Raw genomic sequence first — 20,409 nt, 5'->3', positions numbered from 1 at the left:
TACAGAGGTCAGGACAGATTTGAAGAACATTTCTGACAGTTCTGTGTTGTCTCCAATACCATTGGTAGAAATACACAGCTGTAGGTGCTGAATTTCTTCACTAAACCATTGCATCCTACTCTTAATTCATATTTACTTCAGACTACCCATTAAAATAAGAAAAAACTCAGATGAGTAATTGGATGCCAGAAAGGTACAGTCTGAAAAGTCCTGGTGCTCTGACAACAGGGCTGGGCAAAACAGACTCGGCAGCAAAGAATGTGATAGCTTTGAGCTTTCTTTTCTCAGGAAACAAACCTATTATCTAAGCCTTGCATGGTGTAAAATTATTCTATCTGTACTTGGCAGACTTCTAAGCTCAACTACACATCAGTGAAACTTCCCAATATCAGTTCCCCCTGCAATCAGTAACACCTCAACAAGGAGAATAAACAAAGATATTACAGCGATCAAGCCCATGACAGGCTCTCTGACACGGCCCTTTTTGAAATGATAAGATGGCTGAATTACCCACTTTCAACCTCTGACAGCACTCCTGAGCTGTGGAAAAAAACCTAAAATCCCATTTTCAATTAGATACAGTGGTTCAAAGGTTCAGGGGTGGCTACAAGTAGTCTCAGCCCACTGGGGTTATCAGACCAAATACTTTTCATCAACGTGCCTCTGAAAAGGTTTTTCTCTTTGTATTAATACTTGGATTTTTAAGTGAATTACCTCATGCACTGTTGAACCTTTCCACTCTTCCACTTCCTGACAAACTGGGCTGTGCCAGACTTGAAGATGCAGCTCATTGTATGATCTGGCCAGAGCCTTCCAACACCTCCAGCAATAAAGAGAATTGCAACCTACACACCTCAGGAAGAAAAAGGCCCCATCATCTCCCAGAAGGTTAAGCTGCCTGGATCTGTCCAAGAGAATGACAAAAGCCTGTTCTCTAACAATACCACTTTCAAACACACATCAGAATTCGGCAGGTTTAGAACTGCAGCTCCAACCCTTCAAGCTTGGAATTTTACTTTTTGTAAGAAGTGAAATTTGTACCGAGTTCTGCACAAGTTCTTGCCTTGTGCAAGTTCAGATTTCAGATGTAAACTTGGTGCTCAGGCTCAGAGCAAAAGGTTTATTCTCCTTATAGAAGCTCATTGGGGAGGGCACAGAAATACCAGTTTAGGGCAGAATTAGGAGCTGTGCCCTCTTGGGGTGGAATCCAAGTTGTTTTCCAGAATAATGGCCACAATTAGGGACTTTTGTTTTAAATTCCAGCAGCCAGACACAGAGGACAGTCGGGACATCTCCCCTGTGCTCCTTCCCCTCCCATCCCCATGGTCATTGCCATGGAGGCCAAGGAAAGCATAAAGATAATAGATTAGAGACAGACAAGCAGCAGTAAACAATAAATACCAGAGATATAAAAGTTCACGAGGAAAACTGGCCCCAAGGCTTCTTTCAAGGACAGGGTGCTTAATAATAAATGGGAGATTAATCCAGCTCTCCATCACCAGGGCAGACCTTCAGGGAAAAGGACAGGGCTGGAGCCTGGTTTATTAGAGCCATTTAGCATATTCAGTGTTTGCTCCACACCAAAAGCACTCGACACAAACAAACACATCCTCCAAATTTAGCTCTGCAATATCCCCCTGCTTTCCAGCACTTCCACAAACAAACAGCCTCGGGAAGAGCTTCACAGCAGCGAAGAGAACAAAGCAGCGAAGACTCACCGGGATATCAAGGGCAGCATTCCTGCTAAACTGAAACAGCTCCTCTCCAAAAGGAGCTAATGAGGAGCTTCCAGTGTGAGAGCAGAAATCGCAGGGAGCATATGGGGAGAGCATCTGCCTTCAGAGTTCCAACTTTTCTAGACTTTCTGGAATATAAGTAAGTGCAATAAACGTTCCCCAGCCTGACCTTGGGAGCACAGAGTGTCTGGTTTACACAGAGACCCCAAACCACCACGCTTAAAAACTATTCCTTACACTCCAAGGCACAGGGAATAAAGACTGTCAGGTGCCTGGAGCTTCTGCAGCCACTCCAGAAACTGGGGGTTTGTTTCTGTGCAAACCAAGGCAGTTTCTGAGCCCTGCACAAAACTTCCATTTCACACAGTGAAGATGAAAAATGCAGCAATAAAGTCACAGCTGCTCCCACCTCTTCAATCAAGTCACTGAAAGTGCTGAGAAAATATTATAATCAACTCTTGTGGCTTCTGCCAGGGGGTTATTGACTTGTGTCTGCTCCAGATAGATATTCACAAATCTAACTTAAAATTCTTTTGCACCTTAAAATAGTTAGGGAGCAAAGGGCTCTTAGAATTAGCCAAATTTGGCATCTATTTTTCTTGCCCAAATTATAAACCAAGAACACCAAGTAAGGTATTACAACTGAGATCCTGACAGAAGCACCAAAAGGTTGATTACTCGAGCACCAGAAACATTTGGGGATTTGCAATGTTCTAAGAACAGCTCAACACTTTCATGTCCCTCCACTATATTATTTCAATGAGAAAACTTCTTAAACATGCAAATATGTACAGAGCAAGTGAAAAAGAAGGAAAAAAAACTTTGAGACTAATCCATTCTTCCTTCCTGAAAACCTGTGTGAGTCCCATACTCCAAGTGGTTGCCTTTATCTCCCCAGAAGCAACTCTGCAGCTGTGAAGCAAATTCAAGTTCCAGAGATGAACAAAGGAGCCCAGTTACTGCTGTTAAATGCATTCAAAACCATGAGCCAAGGGAAGGGGAGGAATCATGTAGCAAATTAACACAAAGCAAAACCTGGAGTGAAATGTTTGGCTCAAAGATTGCAAGATTTCTGATCAGAACACTTAACTCAGGTCTACAGCACCAGCTCTTGGGTCTGGAATCAGCAACTAGGAAACCTCCAGAAACTTGGGGGAGAAAGAAGCCTACCTGAAATCTGACAACAGGGTTGAGACAAACTCCTCTTTAACACTACAAACAAGGCTAACCTTAATCAGAATCATAATATATATCACAAGCAGATTCTTTATTCCAGTCTTTCTTCCCCATGCAGGGACTCAAGGCCACTTACATCCCCAACCTGAGGCAAAGGGATCAACGGGTACCTCAGACACTCAAAATTCTAATTTTTTAAAGACCTGCCCTTTCTCAGAAACCTACAGGTTACACTTCACCTCAGCCCTGTGTTAGAGTTTCAAAATTATTCATGGAATTTTTCTTTAATCCCTTGCCAACACAGCAGTTTGGGGATTGGGAGCCAGAAGGAGATGCCTTGTTGGAGCCCAGCTCTCTCCCTACCTGCTCGTGGAGTCAGCCAACTATCCAAAGCCTACACACAAGGTTAGTAAGTTAGTTAGTTAGTTGGTTAGTTGGTTAGTTAGTTGGTTAGTTAGTTAGCTAGCTAGTTAGCTTTAGCTAGCTTTTCATTCCCATGTCATGGCTGGGGAGAGAATTGGGGGAAGGTGTTTTCTTTTTTTGGTGGGACTTCACTTTCCCCCCTGGCTTGGGAGATGTCAGAGAGAGGTTTCCTGGTGCTCCTTTTTTGCCACCACACCTTTGTCCTCCCTGTGCTTGGGTGGCAGCTGCCACTGGCTGGGCTGGTGGCAGCACTGGGAGGGAGTCACTGTCTGTAAATACAACTGCACCAAAGGGGCAGAGATAGGACCTGATTTGTTTCAAAGTTTTGGTTATGGTGTTGCTGTTTGTTCTGTCTTGTTCTTGGTTATACAAATATATAATTGTAGTAAAGAACTGTTATGCTTTTCTCTACATTTTCTGATTAATTTCAAAGGTTGTGGTGTTTTTGAGGAGAGAGGGCCCCCCCCCTTCCTAGTCCAGGATTCCTCACTTTTCTTGATAGACATCTTGGTTTCTTTTAAACTGAGACAAAATTGGCACCCAATGTGTGGTTTGAGTAAAGAAGGGTAACAGTTCTTGTGTCATCATGTGTGAATTGAACTCAGGGTCCATACAGACCATACTGTACAGCAGATTTGGTTTTATGTATCTGTGAGGGAGAGATGCTGTGATAGATCCATGGAGAGCAGACAAAAGGTGGGGAAGGGGAGAGAAGGGGGTGGGGATGAATGGAGAGGGAAAGGAAGGGGAAAAGGAGTCAAGAGCTAAGGGGCAGGGGATGCAAGGGGCAAAGGGGATGAGAGGACCCTCACGGTTTGACATCATTTGAGTGGGAGAATTTAGAGGAGACAAGGACAGGTTGAAGGGTAACTCACAGCACTTCACCAGATAAGAAGTCAGACTCAGGACCAGGTTTAGATTTCCATGTGGTTTAATAAGTTAACAGATTCAGCCATTACACAGCAATAGAATTCTTCAAGATTTACAAAGGTGCAAGAACTTCATTTATTCATAAGTAGTTTTATTCTCCTCTCTTAAATAGCTGTGCAGTTCCAATTCATTTCCCCCCAGACAATCTGGGGTTAAAATAATCCACCCAGAGAGAAGGCATCAAAGTACAAAAGAGCACACACAAGGAGGGGCACTAATTCAAATTCCATGTGGGTATTTGGTCCAGCACCTCACAAGCAAGGAGAAGTGGTGTGGAGCAGTCATGCCTGTAGAAGGAGCTGTGGAATCACAAGCACACAGAGACCTTTGCCAGAGGTTTGGCCACCACTGGAACTGTCACTGTACCAAGAGACTCCCCCCACCTTGCAGTGGGGGCAGGTGGGGAGGAGAGAACGATGCAAAAGATCAAACCCACACCACCAGCAGCCTCCCAACACTGAAGTGTCTCCCCAGCTACCCAGAAATGATCCTTCTGTAGGTTTAGCAAACAGTGAGCCAAGAGAAGCTGTTGAGGGAAGGAAACTGCACTGCTAGAGACAAAAAAGCATAACAAAAACACTGGTAAGAGTAAACTTTGCCGTGCACCAGTTCTAGTCTAGAAACAGCACATGCTCCTGGTGCTCTGACATCAGGGTGGTGAGTTCTCACTACATTCACCTCCACTGAACCAGCTCTCCATTCAAGTTGTCTTCTCTTGCTCTTCCCCACTTCAGTCAATCTGCCTAAAAACCTGTCCTTCAGCTACACAAGCAGCAGGAAGGTGCTTGCAGGGGCAGGAATGGGACTCATTTGCTCAGGTCCATGCAAGAAATGGATACAAATGGCACAGAAGGCTCTCCTGACCCACCACCCTTGTCCCCAGTCCCTTTGCAGCATTCCCAGTACGGGCATTTGCAATTATCTAATTACAACCACATGCACACACACAGTCCCTCTGGCCTCAGTCAGGCACCCATCATCCCCAAGCCTTCAGCACCCTCAGAACACTGAGGGTTTGTAGTTCCCTTCATTTCTTCCTGTGCCCCTCATGGGGCAACACTGAGGGTTTTTCTTGACGAGGAGGCTCCTAAAAAAAGCCTTACTAAAGAATAGGGAGAGGGTGTATCCAGAGAGAAATACACTTACAAGCATCCTTGCAGTAAGAGCAAATCTATTTTCTTCAGAGAAGTAAAAATACACAGCATAGGTAAGTTCTAGTAATTCTGTTCAGCCAAAATGGAAAAAAAAAAACCAAAAACCAAAAAACTGGAAATGCCCAAGCAAATGAAAACAAACCAAAAATAAAACAAACAAAAATCAAAACAAACAAAACCAAACAAAGTCAAAACAAACAAAAAAACCCCAAAAAAACAACAACAAAAAAACAAAAAACAACATAAAAACAAAAAAACAGCCAACAAAGAAACAAAACCCCACAAACAAAAAACCCCAAAATTACTACTTTGGCTTCATTCATTGTTGGTGTTTGTGTAGCTGGCAGTGAAACAGCATTTGGAACTCAGGCCCCCAGAAGGTTGAACCCCTTCAGAAGCCTCCATGCATCCAAGACACTGCTCCTCTTCCACCACATATTTGGTCAAGGACCAATTCCACAAGGTGCAAATATTGAGCCTACCCTGAGACAATGATCTGCCAGCTGCAGATTATCCAAGCCTGCAAAGTTCCATGGCAGCCTCACCACTCCCAGGGCTGCTCTGGGGTCCCAGCACTGGGAAATGTCACAGACTCTGCAGCAGCACCGAGTGAGGGCAGGGGCATCTGGAGAAGTTAAACAAAGAAATCAGATTTCAAATACCACTTCTGTCCCAAAGGCAGAAGCACAGGCAGGGATTAAACACAGAAGAGGTTTCTTTAAGCAGCAGTTCTATGGGGGGAATTCCCAGGGACTCTCTTTATAGTTTCAGGAGGCCAAAGCCCTGTGTGACCTTCCCTTTGCTTTCTGAGAAGACCAGGACAGAAGAATTGCTTCTCACAGCAATAACCACATCTCCCCCACCAGGCAGACTCGTTACTGCACACATCTTTGGAAGCCAGGAGAGCCACCAGTGCTCACACAACTGGGATTAACAAAACCAGTACCTGCTGCTTGGGGGATGAAAACGTTCCTGTGAAGGAGAAAGGGATCCTTGTACAGACATGACAAGAAGGATCAACGTGTCGATCAGGTGTATCAGAACTAAAAGACTTCCAGTGCACACAGCTGAGCACTTTCCCCCCTATCCTGTTGCTCAAACAGCAGTTTAGCCCAACACCCTGAAAAGCAATCTCACTTACCAGGAGTATTTAAAATATAAAAGGTTACAATATCAGCCCTATGACTTTGAGAAGCAACAAAATGGCAGAAAATACATCTCCACTAGGAAACACGAGCAGATTCAGGACAATGTTTGGGATGTGCTCTGTCAGCACTTGACAATACCTCTTTCCTTTGCAAGATATGAATTTGCAGAGCAATTTACTGCCTGTGATCAAAAAATTCAAAGGAAGATGTGCCCCCACCATCACGCTTCCCATTTGCCATTCATTCTGCCAAGCAGTGCAGGAGAGTCTTCTGCCACATCAAAGCTCAAAATCAAAAACAGGACCTTCACTGTGAGTGGGAAGCATAGCCTGGAGCTAACCAGGAACAAACACAGGAAAGCTCACAGACACAGGACAGGAATTCCCATTTAACATGGCTAGAAAGGGATTGTTGGTCCCCAAGGGCAGTGAGGAACTCGAGTTTCAGTTTCACTCCCTTTTCTACCACTTCCTTTTCAGAGCAAGATCAAAATATGCCCGTTGAGACTCTTGGCATGTGTTTGTAGCACACAAATCTCACCTTTTCTGCCTCCAGTCCACAGCAACAAGGACAACACCCACAGACCTTGTGTGCAGAAGCCCCAGATCCCTGATTCAGAAGCACCCTCAGTCACTCCTCACCACAACAGCTCAAGCCCCTCTTGCAGTTTAAAGAAAAGAACACAGGACTATCAAATGAGACTCGTGGTAGGTCCTGTGATTAACCCACACCTGAAGTACTGCTCTTTTCCAAGTTCATTTCCACTCAAACCACTGTTTCTAATGCAAGGCTTCACAGCCATGCCACTAGAGAAGCAGCAATGTTTGGGTTCAACCAGCACTCTTCATCCAAAGCAACCCTGACATGGTATTAAAAAGAATAAATAAAAGCCAAGATTCAAGCATCAAGTACTGTCACAGGGGATGGTGCAAGAGAGAATGCCAAACTGGAACCACTCCCTGGGACTCTGGGAACAAGGGTGTGCTGGGGAAGGACAGCACCACGTGTGACACCAACCCAGCAAAGGAAGGCCACATCCAACTTGGAGCTGGATCCCTACAAAAGAGCCACAGATTGTCAGTTTCCACCAGCACCAGAGCACTTGTGTCCAGGAAAATGATCTTCAGCAAGAAACAGAGACTTCTCAGAACTGCAAACAAAGCCAGAATGCCATGTGGACATGCAAAGAAACAAAGGATACAAGACATGGCAGAGCTTGAGGGTGACAAAGACTCCTCCACCAAAACAAATGAAGAGGTTCCTGCTCAGCCAGCTGGACCAATCTCATTTTTCACACAGGGGGAACAAGCAGGAAAAACAAGGAGCCCCTCCTGCTGGTACACACTGGCACTTTCATGTCAAGCCCCAAGTGACTCTGGCCTTCCCTCCCTGCACCAACACTCAAGAGACACCCTGAAGCTCCTGCCTGGAAATCCTTTGCAGCGACATATCCAGAGATGTTCCAGTCTTTGGAAACAGCACATGGCAGCAGTAAGTCAGGATTTGTCCTTCCAAAGAACATGTGTTTTATGGGTGCCATCAAGAGAACTACTTTTTCAGCTGGTAGCATCCTGCACAAGGCAGTGTGACAGCTGCCACCTTGGGAGGTACTGAAACAGGAGAGCAGAGCTGGTGAATCCAGCCAGGCTCAGGCAATACCTCTTGGGTGAGTTGTTTCCTCCTCTCTGTCCCACTTCCTTCACTTACAATCCACAGGAGAACAGGAGGTCCCACTCAAACCAGGCATGCTGACAGGGCAGGGGTGTTTCTCCAGAGAGCATTGTTATGCTTTCTGAAAGGAGCCTCTGGGGGTATTATATTCACAATGTGCACAGGTCAGGAGACCAGACAACCACTCCTCTAAGAAGGGCAGTCTCCTCTCACACCAGGAGTCGATACTCCCCTGCATGCCCCTTCCTCTGCAAATACCCACTGCAGAAATGCCCCCTCTGTTTGAATGCAGTGGATCAGGTTTACTAGAAGAAAGGAAATACCATGTGAAATCAAGAAAGCTTCCTTCTATTACAGGAAACCGTTTCACCAGTGAAAACATGTAAACTCCAGCCTCTCTTCCTGCCACGTGCCTTCAGGCTCCCCATCAGACTGCCCTTCCACCACACACTCCTTGCCACAGTCCTTGCCATCCATGCCCAGCATGGTGCCAGCCCGTGGCACAAGAACAAGAGTGTGCCAGGTTGGGCATTCCACAGGTCCAGAAGACAGCCTGGCATCCCTTCAGTAACACCCCAACCACCCCCAAGGGTAAGGGATCTGCTCATAGGACAGCTGGTGTGGACATGCAGCACAGCCCCTTCCCTGTTCAAGAACACAGCTGTGGAAGGAGAGCTGCGTCACAGGGTGAATGCCCAGAACTGACAGCACTGACCAGGCATTCTTCCAAGAGCCCAGGCTCCTACAAACACTTGTGCAGTGGTTAAAACTTCCTTCTTCTTAGAGACTCCTTCCCTTCACCAGCACAGCACAGAAAGCAGTGGTTCCCCAGTGCTGTCCGAACCAGGGATTGTTCCAGGGACAGTTCCCAGGTGGAGAACCACAGCCTGTTCTCCTGCCAACTCACAGCCCAGGAACACACTGCCCCGGGCTCACCTCAGGGTACAGCCTCTGTACCAAGCACAAGCAGTAAGAGCATTTAGATTGTCAGTGACCATCATCTCTCTCGCTACACCCCACACTTCTCAGCAGTGTTGCTCACCCAGTAGGTTCTTGATCTGTAACTCTGAAGGTTGCCACTTGAGAGGCCTGCCTCCCATTTCCAAGAGGCACCTGATGCTGCCAGATGGCTACACAGGAGGAGTCACTTCTGCAGCTCCTGGGACACCCAGGGGGATTAGCATGCCACCTGGATTTTCTGGGAGAGCACAGTGGGGTACAACAATCAGAGAGGGCTAAGCCAAGGCAGACAAGCAGCCTAAGTCCTGGGTTTGCCACCTCCACTCCCCAAATGGCGTAAAGCACTGGGGTGTCTTCCCTCAGCCAAAGTTGGAAAGAACTGGACTGCAGGTCACAGATACCATGGAGTGGGAAGACAAGAGACTAGAAAACGATCTCTCAGAAATCTTTCCGATGGGCTTCTCCCTCCTTCAGTTCTCACCAGCTGATGTGCTGTCACTACCTTTGGGTTTGGATTTAGACTTGAAGGAGAAGCGCTTGATGAGGCGGTGAGAGAAGCTCCCGGCTTTCTTCCTGGTGGTGGAGTTGGCAGTGACATTGGACAAGTCATCGTGTGACTGGCTCAGACCCGCCTCCTTCTGCTTGCTCCTTCTCCGGAAGATGAGCTTGGTGCCACTCCGAAGAAAGCTGACTGCAGAGACAGAAAGGAAGGAAACAGAAACCATGAGAGCATCTTGCCCTGGCAAGTTGCAGGGACAGGAACACACCCAACCATCCTCAGATATGCAGCAAGGACCTCTCCACCCCCTGCAGCCAAAGTCCCAGCAGGTCAGCAAATCCCAGCACAGGAGAGAGAGGTTCTTCCAGGCTCCACTAAGAAGCTGCTCTTCATCATGCCAAAAGCTGGCTGCAGACTCCACGCTCAGGTGGAGAACTCAGGTGTCAGTTTGTCCTCATGTACCACAGGCTACCATCTAACAGTTCATCCTTACCTTTGTGATCTTTCAAGCTCCTGGTCTCAAGGGCTCCTGTGGAGCCAGTTTCAGACTCCACATCTTCCACTGATGGTCTTTCAGAGATGTCCGATCGCGTTGTCTCATCCAGCTCCTGGCTGGTCCCTTGTCCCGATGCCGATGCTTCCAGCGGCCGGGACAGCTCAGCAGGATCCTGCATCCCATCAGCTGTGCCCTGTGCAGCAGAGTCCCCACATGCTGTGGCCTCCAGGGATGCAGCATAACCCAGAGAAAGTGCCATTTCATCTTGAGCAATAGGTACCTGCAGGGGGTTGGAAGGGCAGACAGACATGGAGACAGGACCAAAAGGACTGAATTCATCCCCCTGCTTCCATCTACACCCACATAGGGACACTCCACTTCTGATCATCAGACAGCACCGATGCACAGCTGTCACTCTTTGCTGAAACACACTGGAACATTGCTGATTACAAAGCATTCTGCAGCACATTCCTCACTCTCATAGCCAAGTTCAAGGAGAACTTGTATTCTCCACAAGGTTCAAAACCAGCTATGGCAGCAGCCTCCCCTTCTGCAGCTGCCCTTTGCAAACTCCCACAGGCAGCTGCCCTGTAGACTGGCAAGGTACCTTTCAACCCTCACTGGGAAGCAGGAAAACCCTTTTGCTGAGCCAGTCATCTGTGCTGGAACCTTCCCACACTGGTCCCTACAGGACAGGGCAGTTTCATGCACACATCCCTAGAGACAACCTCCCAGATTGGAAATGCAGTTCTGAACTACCAGAGACCTTGGAAACTCCTGAGATGATCAGAGTGCTACGTTTTGTTGGTGTCTTCTTGGTGGTCTTGTTATTAGTCTCTGTCAGCTGCCTGATCGCCGTCTCAGCCACGGGGTCCAAGCCATTGGGCATTTGACCATCGCCTGAGCACAAGAGAAACACCAATGCTTGAGTAACAACCTTCAGCACAGGCTAAGGGTTGCTTGCTGACCACAACACTTGTAATAGGCAACTTACATGTAAACTAACTGGAAACTGAGTTTAGTACAGACTTGTCGAAATCACCCTAAGGAAGGAAGCTCTGCATAACTCTTGGCTTTTTTAGGCATTTCCCACCAGGTATATCTTTAAGATCCCCTCCCACTCAAAAAAAGGCTTCCAAAGACTCACAAGAGTTTGGGCAGCTGCGGCTGCAAACTGTCAAAACTGTTGCAGTGCACTGTTTTGGATAGAATCAGAGCCCTGAGTGCAGGGTGACCAAAGTTATTTGGGTCCAGACAGCCTGGAAAGTTCTTGTCAAGCAAAGAAACACTCAGAGTCACTGACTGGACAGCCAAAGTGGAATATCTTTTACCTGCCTCCACCCCACCACCAGTCAGTCCTCTCACTCAGGCACCTGGACATCCTCTGCCCCAGCAAATGTAAACAAGCTCAGTGAACCACACTCAGGTTGCCACTTTCCAGGACAGGCTGAGCACAGTCACTCCACTGAAAGCCTCGAATTCCCAAGCACTTACGGGTACCACTGGGCAAGGGGCCAGGAGGACAGCCAGTCTCCAAAAGCACTGTTGTCTTCTTTTCAGTCACTTCCACCTTGGAAGGTGACCTTGATGGTGAATCTTCACAGCAAAAAAGACACAGGGATATCAGTAAGTGGAGATGAAGCTTAAACTGTGCTACTGTATTGTGGCCCCCCTACACACAACCCAGTTTGCTCAGAGTCCCATCCACCCTGGCCTTGAACACTCCCAGGGATGAGGCAGTTTTTGGCTCCATATTCAGTACATACAGAATAACTTCTTCAGCAGTGAAGGAAACAGGAAGCTGGGCTAAACACTTAGCCCAACATCACACAGAAGTTATGTGACAACATAGGCATTAGAACTCCCAACACCAAAGGGTGTGAGAGAGGCTCATCCCTCCCTCACCTCCCCATAAACACAGGGCTGCATCAATTCCCTCCCCCAGGGCTACACACGAGTTTCCAGCCAGCCACAAGGCTCTCAGGGAACAGCAAGGATGCCCATGTTCAGACCCACAGGACAAAAGCAGGTGCAAGCCTGCAATAACCACATGTGATGGCTGAACAGGTTTGCTACTACCTGTGTGAGCTACCACTGTGCTGCCATAGCAGCCACCTGCACAGTACACCTGCTGCAGGGCAGCCTCACCCAGTTTGCAGTCTGCCTTGGGCCGGGACTGGATGGTGGTGACAGTGGTCACGATGGTGCCATCGGGCATGATGGTCCGGTCCATCTCCACCTTCTTCGTGGGGGTGATGCTGCTTCGCAGAGATGTGGTGTGCTGAGCATTCAGAGAGGCAGGAGACTCCTGGAATAGCAGCTGTAAAGAGGAAAGCATGGCTCAGAGAGGCTCTGCTCCTCCCAGATGGAAAGGCAGGCATATTTGTGTAATAGAAGCTCGGGCTCTGGGCACTGAGGAGCCATCCTCACTTCAGTGTCAGTTTAAGAGGGAGCCTCAGGGACCAAGGGTCAGGCAATACCCCTCCTTGGCAACAGGGTTTGCCAGTCCCCTGTGCTGAGCTCAGCCCCAAATATGTCTGTCTCCAGCTAGAGGCTCACATCATGAACAGTTCCACAGCACACATCAGTGCAGAGCTTGTGAAATTGTGAGCTCACCTCCAGTGTAATGGTGGCTTCAGGTGTCAGTGACTGCCCAGTTCCTGGGGTCAGTGAGCAGACCTGCCTCCCAGATGGTCTTTTGCCCAAAGAATCAATCAACAGTGTGGCATATGCCAGAAGCACATCTGCAAGAAGGAACAGGAAAATGAAACACACCAAACGACCTTAGCACCTCAGACATCTCCCAGGCATCTCCCTGCTCTTGAGAAGCAGCCCCCTGGGCCAACAAAGCAGATCCCCACAATGCTATCTCACAGGTTCAAGAGGGACAAAGGGTGAGGAGCATTCCCCAACTCCTCTTTTAACATTCCAGAAATCCCTGGTTGACCCTTAAAAAGGTGGTCATTGTGTGGCCTCCATCAAAAACAGGTGCTGCAGTTAGTCCCTGAGTACAAATGAACAGAGTTAAAAGCCTTCAGTGACGTTTTAGTATTACATGGGGGCAAATCCCCACATGCCTCTCGTGTTTCAGAGCAGAGACTGGCAGGCCACAGGAACCTCCTGGCTGAAGGTCAGACCCTTCAGGTAAGAAAAACAGAACTGAGTTATTTCACACAGTCAGAATCCCACATAAAGCTGGATATGAAAATGAGTTCATCACACATCATACCGACACAGAACTACCACAAGCTGAAAGCACAGTAAGTCCCTTAAGCATTTTAGTCCCTGTCTTACAACCCATCTTATGGCTGCCCATACTCACTTCCCACTCCATCACTGTTCCCCAGCACCTGTAGCTTCAGCTCTTTGCTTTTAGGTCCCAACTCCCTGTTGAAACAGAGAAAGATGGGCTGCTGTTAGGAACTCTTTCCAGTGGCCACAGAGCAAACAATTCCATTCTGTATCTTCTCTCCCTCAAATCTCACACACCTTGTCACAGTATGCATGCACTGCTTTGGAGGACATGTCTGGGGCAGAAACTAAACAGAAGAGAACTCTGGTTCATGTCCCCTGGAGGGCTGGGTAGGCTGCCAGAGGAAGCTGACAAGGCAGTCTGTCTAGAAGGCTGAGATACACATTACAGCCCTCCTGCACCTGCTGCTTCTACAATCAGTGCTTCAGATCACCCAGTTAACACACAGAGTGTCCAGAATTGTGAGAAATATGTACACACAAGCTGGGGCCAATTGCTGGAAGCAGCAGCCCCAGCACAGGGGCAGCACAGACTCCACCTCTGCACCACCCACAATTGTTACTGCGGTGTGGGAATGACACCCAGAGACTGTGCCAGTCTGGAGGCAGGGCAGACACTTACAGGAAGAGCTCCTCATTCCACTCCATCTCTCCTGCAGCACTGCCAGCTGTCACTGGCCTCGTCCACTTCTGCTGTGGGGGGCTGTCCAGCTCTGCCACACAGCACATCTCCCCACCTCCTGCAACAGAGGGGCAGAGGGCACACAGGCACTCACCAACACGAGGCAGTGGTTCAGCAGACATGCCCCTCTTTTCCATTCAAACCCACTCACTCCAATCTCACCCCTGTGGATCAGCAATGTTTTCAGGCTTACCTCCCTTCCCCTGGCAGCCCAAGTTCAGCACTCGAAGATTCCGGAGCAACAGCTTAGAACCCAGAGGGGCTGCTGCTACTCCAGATGGGGACTCTCGACTCAGCTTATTGCTGGGTACCTGAGGAATGATGAGAGTGACAGCGATGCCTTTATCGTTCACTCGCCAACAGACAGCAGCAAGATGCACAAACTTGGTCCTCAGATCTACTAAGGAGCTCCTCACACCAACACAGGAACACCCACAGAGCCATCAAGAAATGCTGCAGGTTTCCCAAGCTATCAAGCTCCAGTGGGCTCTGATGTTATTTCAGATGGGGAGTTTAAGGCAGACAGGAAAGGAGACAAGCAAGAACAAGCTTGCTGGCTGCCAGACTCTCAACTGATGATGACAAACCATGGACCATTCCATGGCTGCAAAGACTGCCCTTGACAGAGCCTTGGTGTTCAGAGCAGGGGAGATTGCCAAAATAGAGATGTGTCTCAGGCAGTTTGGCTCCACAACAACACAACCAACAATCAGCATTCAAGAAACAAGGCACAAACAGAGTTGCCCTTCCAAGCAGTTTCTAATTATCCTTATGCCCCATGTTGCAGAACCCCAATTCCTATGACAGTGCAGGCCAGGATTCAGCTGTCACCCAGAAGTGAGATTCAACCCTCAGCTTCCTGCCTGAGCCTCAGCTCTCAGAAGGGTCCTGGGCCCTGAGTTTGAGGCACAAGAATGACAGCAGGGAGTGCCTTACCGAGCTGGCTCCAGCAGTGCAAGCCATCAGGTTCACCATCATGGCTGGCTGTGTGCTGACAATGGTATCCTCAATCAGATCCTTTATCGTGGACAGATCCACTCTCCCTTCATCCTTCTCTCCACAAATCAAGAGGAAATGCAGGAAAGTCATAAAAAATAACATATTTTCTTGTTTTACAGCTACAACTGCCTCCCAAGCCTCTAAGATGCTGCACAGTCTCTCCCAGTAATAACCTCCCACATACTCTTCCTGTATCCCACACTCACTCTCCCCAGTGAGCTCCTGCGTAGCAGCTGCAGGCAAATGCAAGCTATCTAAAAGAGACAAACTAGGCCTCAACATCTGTGGTCTTACCCATTGTGAATTTTTACAATACAGCTTTCATAGTTTGTCACATCCTCACTACCACATGAGATGCTACTACTGCACTTTTGGGAAAACAGACACATTCCTGCATCTACTCAGCATAAAGTCACAAGGGTGTCAATAAAACAAATCAACCAACCTATCTGGATCACAGAAGCACAAGCACACCCACATTCAGCTCATTAAACCTCCAACACCCACAGGTTCCCCTCATTAATCTTTCAAAAGAATCCCAGCCAAACAAAACCAAACAAACACAACAACAAGCAAACACCACCTCACACAGGAAAAAAGTGGCCACCCAGCTCATTTTGTAGCCCTACATGTGACAAGAGCAGGAGAAGCCCACATAGACAGAAAACCTTCAATAGATATTGGCACCACTTCAGCCCTCTTGAAGATGCACCATTTTGACACAGCTGTCCCAGTATCGATTCCAGGGTCAAAGAATTGCCAACGAGTTGCCAACCCTTCCCCTCCACAGCAGCCTTCCTCCCAGCTGAAGGCTGTTTCCACTCCTCCCTCCCTTCCATTCAAGGTCAGTCTCCCACCATGCACCACTGACCTCAGGAAGTTGAAGTCTTGGAAGAACCGAAAGGTCCAAGTCTGGTCTGTCCTTGAATGCCCAGGACACCAGGAGACCCTCATTCTGTATCTCCTCCAAGTGGATCTCCACCTGGCCCAGAACAAATATGCAGTCAGGAACAGTTGGTGTTTATATTACATGCTTCTCATTTCACCATGACCTTATTTTTTATTATTTGTTTATTTATTTATTTATTTATTTAGCTATAGCATGAATGAATGCAGCCTCCAAGCAAGACACCATCTCCAGTGTCATGTCCTCCATCACAATGGGAACAAAATCACACTCCAGAGAAATCAAATCCAGCCACAAAGTGACTGTGGAGCTACCACCCATTCTGGTTTCACAAACCTTCTGTTCTGGAAGAAGCACCTCCAATATTCAACACACAGGAAAAGCTGTATCATGGTCTTGTGAATGTAATAAAGGGAACACTGAGAAGCAAATTACTCCTCACAATAGATTTCTTTTTCACATCAACTACCACAACTTGTACATATGCACAGGATGAACTTTTACCTATCCATTGTGCCCTGAGTGGAACTGAATTCTCTGGACTTCTTTCTTCTCAAATACCCACTTAAAAACACATTATAGAATGCTGCCATGCCTCAAAGCTCTCTGGATTTTCTTACAGCTACATTTCATAGCCAAAATTTGCAGAACAAGACTCAGAAAACAGGACTGGGCACACAGATGGGGAGTATCTGCCACCCCACCAAATGGTAGTGACAGCATGCTGCTTCTTCCAGCACAATGAGGTCTTTATCTGCACTAAATCGGGTCCTCCTTTCTCAGTCAGTGTGGGGCTGGATGAAATAATAAGGTCAATGTGTAACTTTTTTACCTGAGCCTGCAGCACAGCCAAAGTGACATGATAGGTGTCCACAGAAACAGCAACTGGGGACTGCTGAGTAACAGAGACAGGGAATTTCACAGCTTCAGCTGACAGATGGCAGCACAGCACCTGGAGAGAAAAGGAAGAGATGGGTTTCTGTCCCAGCAAGAGGCAGCTGTGTTGCTACTCTCACCAAGTTCCACACTGCAAACCTGCCACTTCAGGCTCTGTACATGAGGCAGTGAGGGCAAATTGGTGACAGGAGCTCTCTTGACTCTCCACTGCACGAGATGATGTTTGGGCTCAGCACTCACACACCCCAAGTGCACCACCAACACATCTCCCCTCCCAGTGCTCTCCCAGAGCTCACTGGTGTGCAGCTCCAGCCCTCCAAACAGGAGGCTACAACAGACCTCACCTCAAACTTCCCCAGTCCCATCATCCCCATCACAAAGGTCAAGGCACCACAGAACACACCAGCAGCCAAGGGAGAAACCCCACACTGCACAATTCAACAGCAAGACCTTACCATGCCGTGATCAGACTGTCCCTTGCACGTCACACAACTTATATTTGCAGCTGGTGGTAACTGAGGACCCTCCTCAAATGTGATCTGCACTGAACTCTACAAAGAGAAAACTCTGTTAGTTCCCAGTGGCCAGAGTAGCCCAGACAGTTCCAAGGAGGATGAATCATTCTGATGTGGGGCCCCAGAGAGGCTCTGGTCTGTTTTCCCAAATCCCCCAGCACACAAAACCATCCCACACTGCAATTCTACCCACCTTGGCTCATTCATACAAAGAAACCAGGTCTCCACTTAAGGTTCAAACTCATGAACACTGTGTTAATTGCAGACAGATAAGGCCAAATGAGACTAAAAAATTGTTCTGGATAGTAGACAACTGTAGGTCAAGTGTGTTGACCCTTCTCTATTGCAAAGCTTTGCTGTTTCCTCTCTCTCCCCTCTGTGCTAATCCTACTCCAAGGGAAAAACAACCAAACCACCACCACCAAAATAAAAAACCCCTCAAAGTAAACAAACAATTAACAACAACGAAATTCACACCCTCAGCATATGGTACATCAGCCTCTATGCACAACTTGTTCCTTTTTTTCCATCCTCTCCTGGTTTATTAGATTACAATGTCCACTGTGGGGGCATCCCTCTTCTTCATTTGAGGATTTCCCCACATCCCCATATGACAGGACTGGTTCTGTACAAAGAACCCTTCTTGAGAAATACAAGACCAAGATAAAGAGTTAAGAACATCCCTGAACAAAACCTCCAGGGGCTTCCATGCCATTTCAGCCAACAACTAATCTTCACTTTACAGGAGTTCGAAATTCTGGAACTTATAAATCCAGGTCATTTTGCAAGAATCTGAGTAATTAAGCATGTGACAGGAAAGCACAGCATATCAGATACTGGCAACTGCAACACTTTGATGGGGTATTGTGAGGAGGGGCATGGAAGCAGAGGGTGCATTCCCTTGGGGGGGGATGCACTTCATGCTGAATTTAGCCTAGAATTTGTCCCTTTATCCAAAGGGGAGATACTTCTCCTACCTTGCTGGAAAACTCAAACACAAGTTTGCATCGTTCCTCAAGGCTTTAACTGCCTTTTCTTCAACCACGTTAGGCTCATGCTAACCTTTTATACCTCTTGATTTCCCCATATTTTCCTGTATTTCACTATAATTAACTTCCCCATATATAACTTAATAGAAATGCACCCCCTTCCTGTTCACACGACAGAAAAAAAGAGAGACTACAACAGACTCCGGACCGCTCTGGACCAGAGCTTTGTACGGGCATTAAGCCCCTGCCTTGCGGGCAGTACAACTATAATGCCATTATTTCCATACGGAACCAGCGAGGCACATTCTCTTCCACGAACTCCAAAACTACAGATCAGTATAACGGTAACAGCGGGAGATTACAGGAAACAAACAACACAAATTCCCGACAGATTGCTGTGTGAACCTCGGAGCGGCCACAGCCGCGGGTCCCCCTGCCCGACCCGGGCTATGGAGCGCGGCCCGCATAGCCCGGCACGGCTCGCCCGGCCGGGGAGCGCTGCCCCTGCCCCGGCCCCGCGGATGGAGGGAGGGCGGGCACAGCCCCGCCTCACCCCGGCTCGGCCCAGCCGAGCTCGGCTCGGCCCCCCTCGCCGCCGCCCCCCGCGCCGGGCCCCGCCGTACCCCGTGCCGGCGCGCCTGGCTGTTCAGCGCTCGCACCCACGCCCGCTGCCACTGCTCCCGCAGCGCCCGCAGGGCGAGCAGCGCGGCGAGCAGCGCCCGCGCCCCGGCCTCCTCCGCCGCCGCCGCCCCGCGCCGCCGCGGCGCCCGCAGGGCCGCGCTCCGCCAGTACTGCAGCAGCCAGGCCGCCACGGTGAGCAGCGAGGCGGCGAACAGCAGCACCAGCGCGGCCCAGCCCAGGTCCGGCCCCATGGCGCGGGAGGCGGCGGGTCAGGGCATGGCGGGCGGCACGGCGGGGGAGAGGGGAGAGGGGAAAGGGGGAACGGGAAGGAGCTGGGAGGCGGCGGCGCGCCCGCTCGCGGCACCACCGGGCGCACGTGGCCCCGCGCGCGCTCCCGCCAACGCCGCCGCCGCCTCCTTCCTTCCGGCGCGCCGGGAGCGCGCGCCCCCCGCGGCACGGAGGGGCCGCCCCGGTTCCCGCGGGAAAAACACGCGGGAAAAACCTCATGGTTGTTGCCGCCGTGGCCCTGCCTTTCTGGCACTGTGACAGCCCCGGCTCCCTGAGCTGCCGGTAGCGATGCCTTTCTCCTCATGCTGCTTCCAGCTGGGAGCCCCTGGACACGCCACTGAGGCGGACACGCCACGCCACCGAGGTGCAGCCTTTCCCCTCGTCCGCTTTCAGCTTGTGCCACCCGCGCCGTGGAGCGCAAGTAACACGAGTTCTGGTCGCCCCACGGAATCGGTGCTGGCCATTCCTTGGGGCTCTGGTCAGCCGTGTCCCCCCGCCCCCGCACCTCTGCTGTGCTTTCCTCCCTGGCAATACCCGCTTCAAGGTTTATTTATAGTTTACAAAGTCAGTTTCGCGTCAGTTCAGCACACAGCAGAGCCGAGGGCTCTCAGCACAGCAGCAGCTCGCTAGGTGGCACAGATAAACCCATCAGAAACCATTTCGGATTGCCACACAGGTGCAAGTCTTGCTGCTCCCAGACTTTCTGCTGGCTCTCCCCTCTGCTCATCGACTCACACCTGAATGAATACCTGTGCATGGACATCGCGCCTATCCTGCCACCCCCACCCAGAAAGGAAATTTAAAAGAAAGCCCCGTGGTCCAACAGCTGCTACGGATGCCCTGGCCACTGAAAACGTCGAGTTAAGGGATTTCACTGAATTTCGCCAACATCTGTGGAAACAGGCGGGGCAGAACTGTGGGCGCTCCGGTACCCGCTAGTCGGGCATCCCGGCGGTCGCTGCTGCCCGGGGCGGGGACAGCGGCGGGGCTGGGATGAGACCTGGTGGGGCTGGGATGGGACCCGGTGGAGTCGTCCCTCCGCCCCTCGCCCTCCGGCGGGCCGGGG

The 20,409-nt window shown here is 49.4% G+C and overlaps 1 protein-coding gene across 4 annotated transcripts; it reads right to left on the bottom strand.

Moving 5' to 3' along the window:
- Positions 1-4,259: 4,259 nt before the first annotated feature.
- Positions 4,260-20,403, bottom strand: C2CD2L (C2CD2 like). Of its 4 annotated transcripts, XR_011699618.1 has the most exons (15): positions 19,058-20,403; positions 17,386-17,481; positions 16,866-16,985; positions 15,998-16,108; positions 15,064-15,177; positions 14,321-14,438; positions 14,068-14,185; positions 13,516-13,580; positions 12,810-12,937; positions 12,342-12,513; positions 11,688-11,789; positions 10,960-11,093; positions 10,191-10,473; positions 9,281-9,889; positions 4,260-6,044 (listed from the first exon to the last, which is right to left on the bottom strand). XR_011699618.1 is itself a non-coding variant. In XM_071576444.1 (14 exons), the coding sequence occupies exons 1-14, from the start codon at positions 19,304-19,306 to the stop codon at positions 9,669-9,671; spliced, it is 2,031 nt and encodes a 676-aa protein (XP_071432545.1). In that variant the 5' UTR covers positions 19,307-20,403; the 3' UTR covers positions 4,260-9,668. The 4 variants fall into 4 exon arrangements, 3 of the variants coding, with proteins under 3 accessions (XP_071432545.1, XP_071432546.1, XP_071432548.1); XM_071576444.1 differs by having other exon boundaries at positions 4,260-9,889; XM_071576445.1 differs by lacking the exon at positions 19,058-20,403 and adding an exon at positions 17,923-19,010 and having other exon boundaries at positions 4,260-9,889.
- Between the last annotated feature and the right edge of the window lie 6 nt (positions 20,404-20,409).

This window comes from Pithys albifrons, chromosome 23, assembly GCF_047495875.1.
Source record: "Pithys albifrons albifrons isolate INPA30051 chromosome 23, PitAlb_v1, whole genome shotgun sequence".
In the NCBI taxonomy this organism is placed as follows: domain Eukaryota; kingdom Metazoa; phylum Chordata; class Aves; order Passeriformes; family Thamnophilidae; genus Pithys; species Pithys albifrons.
This window is presented reverse-complemented; position numbering and strand designations above follow the sequence as displayed.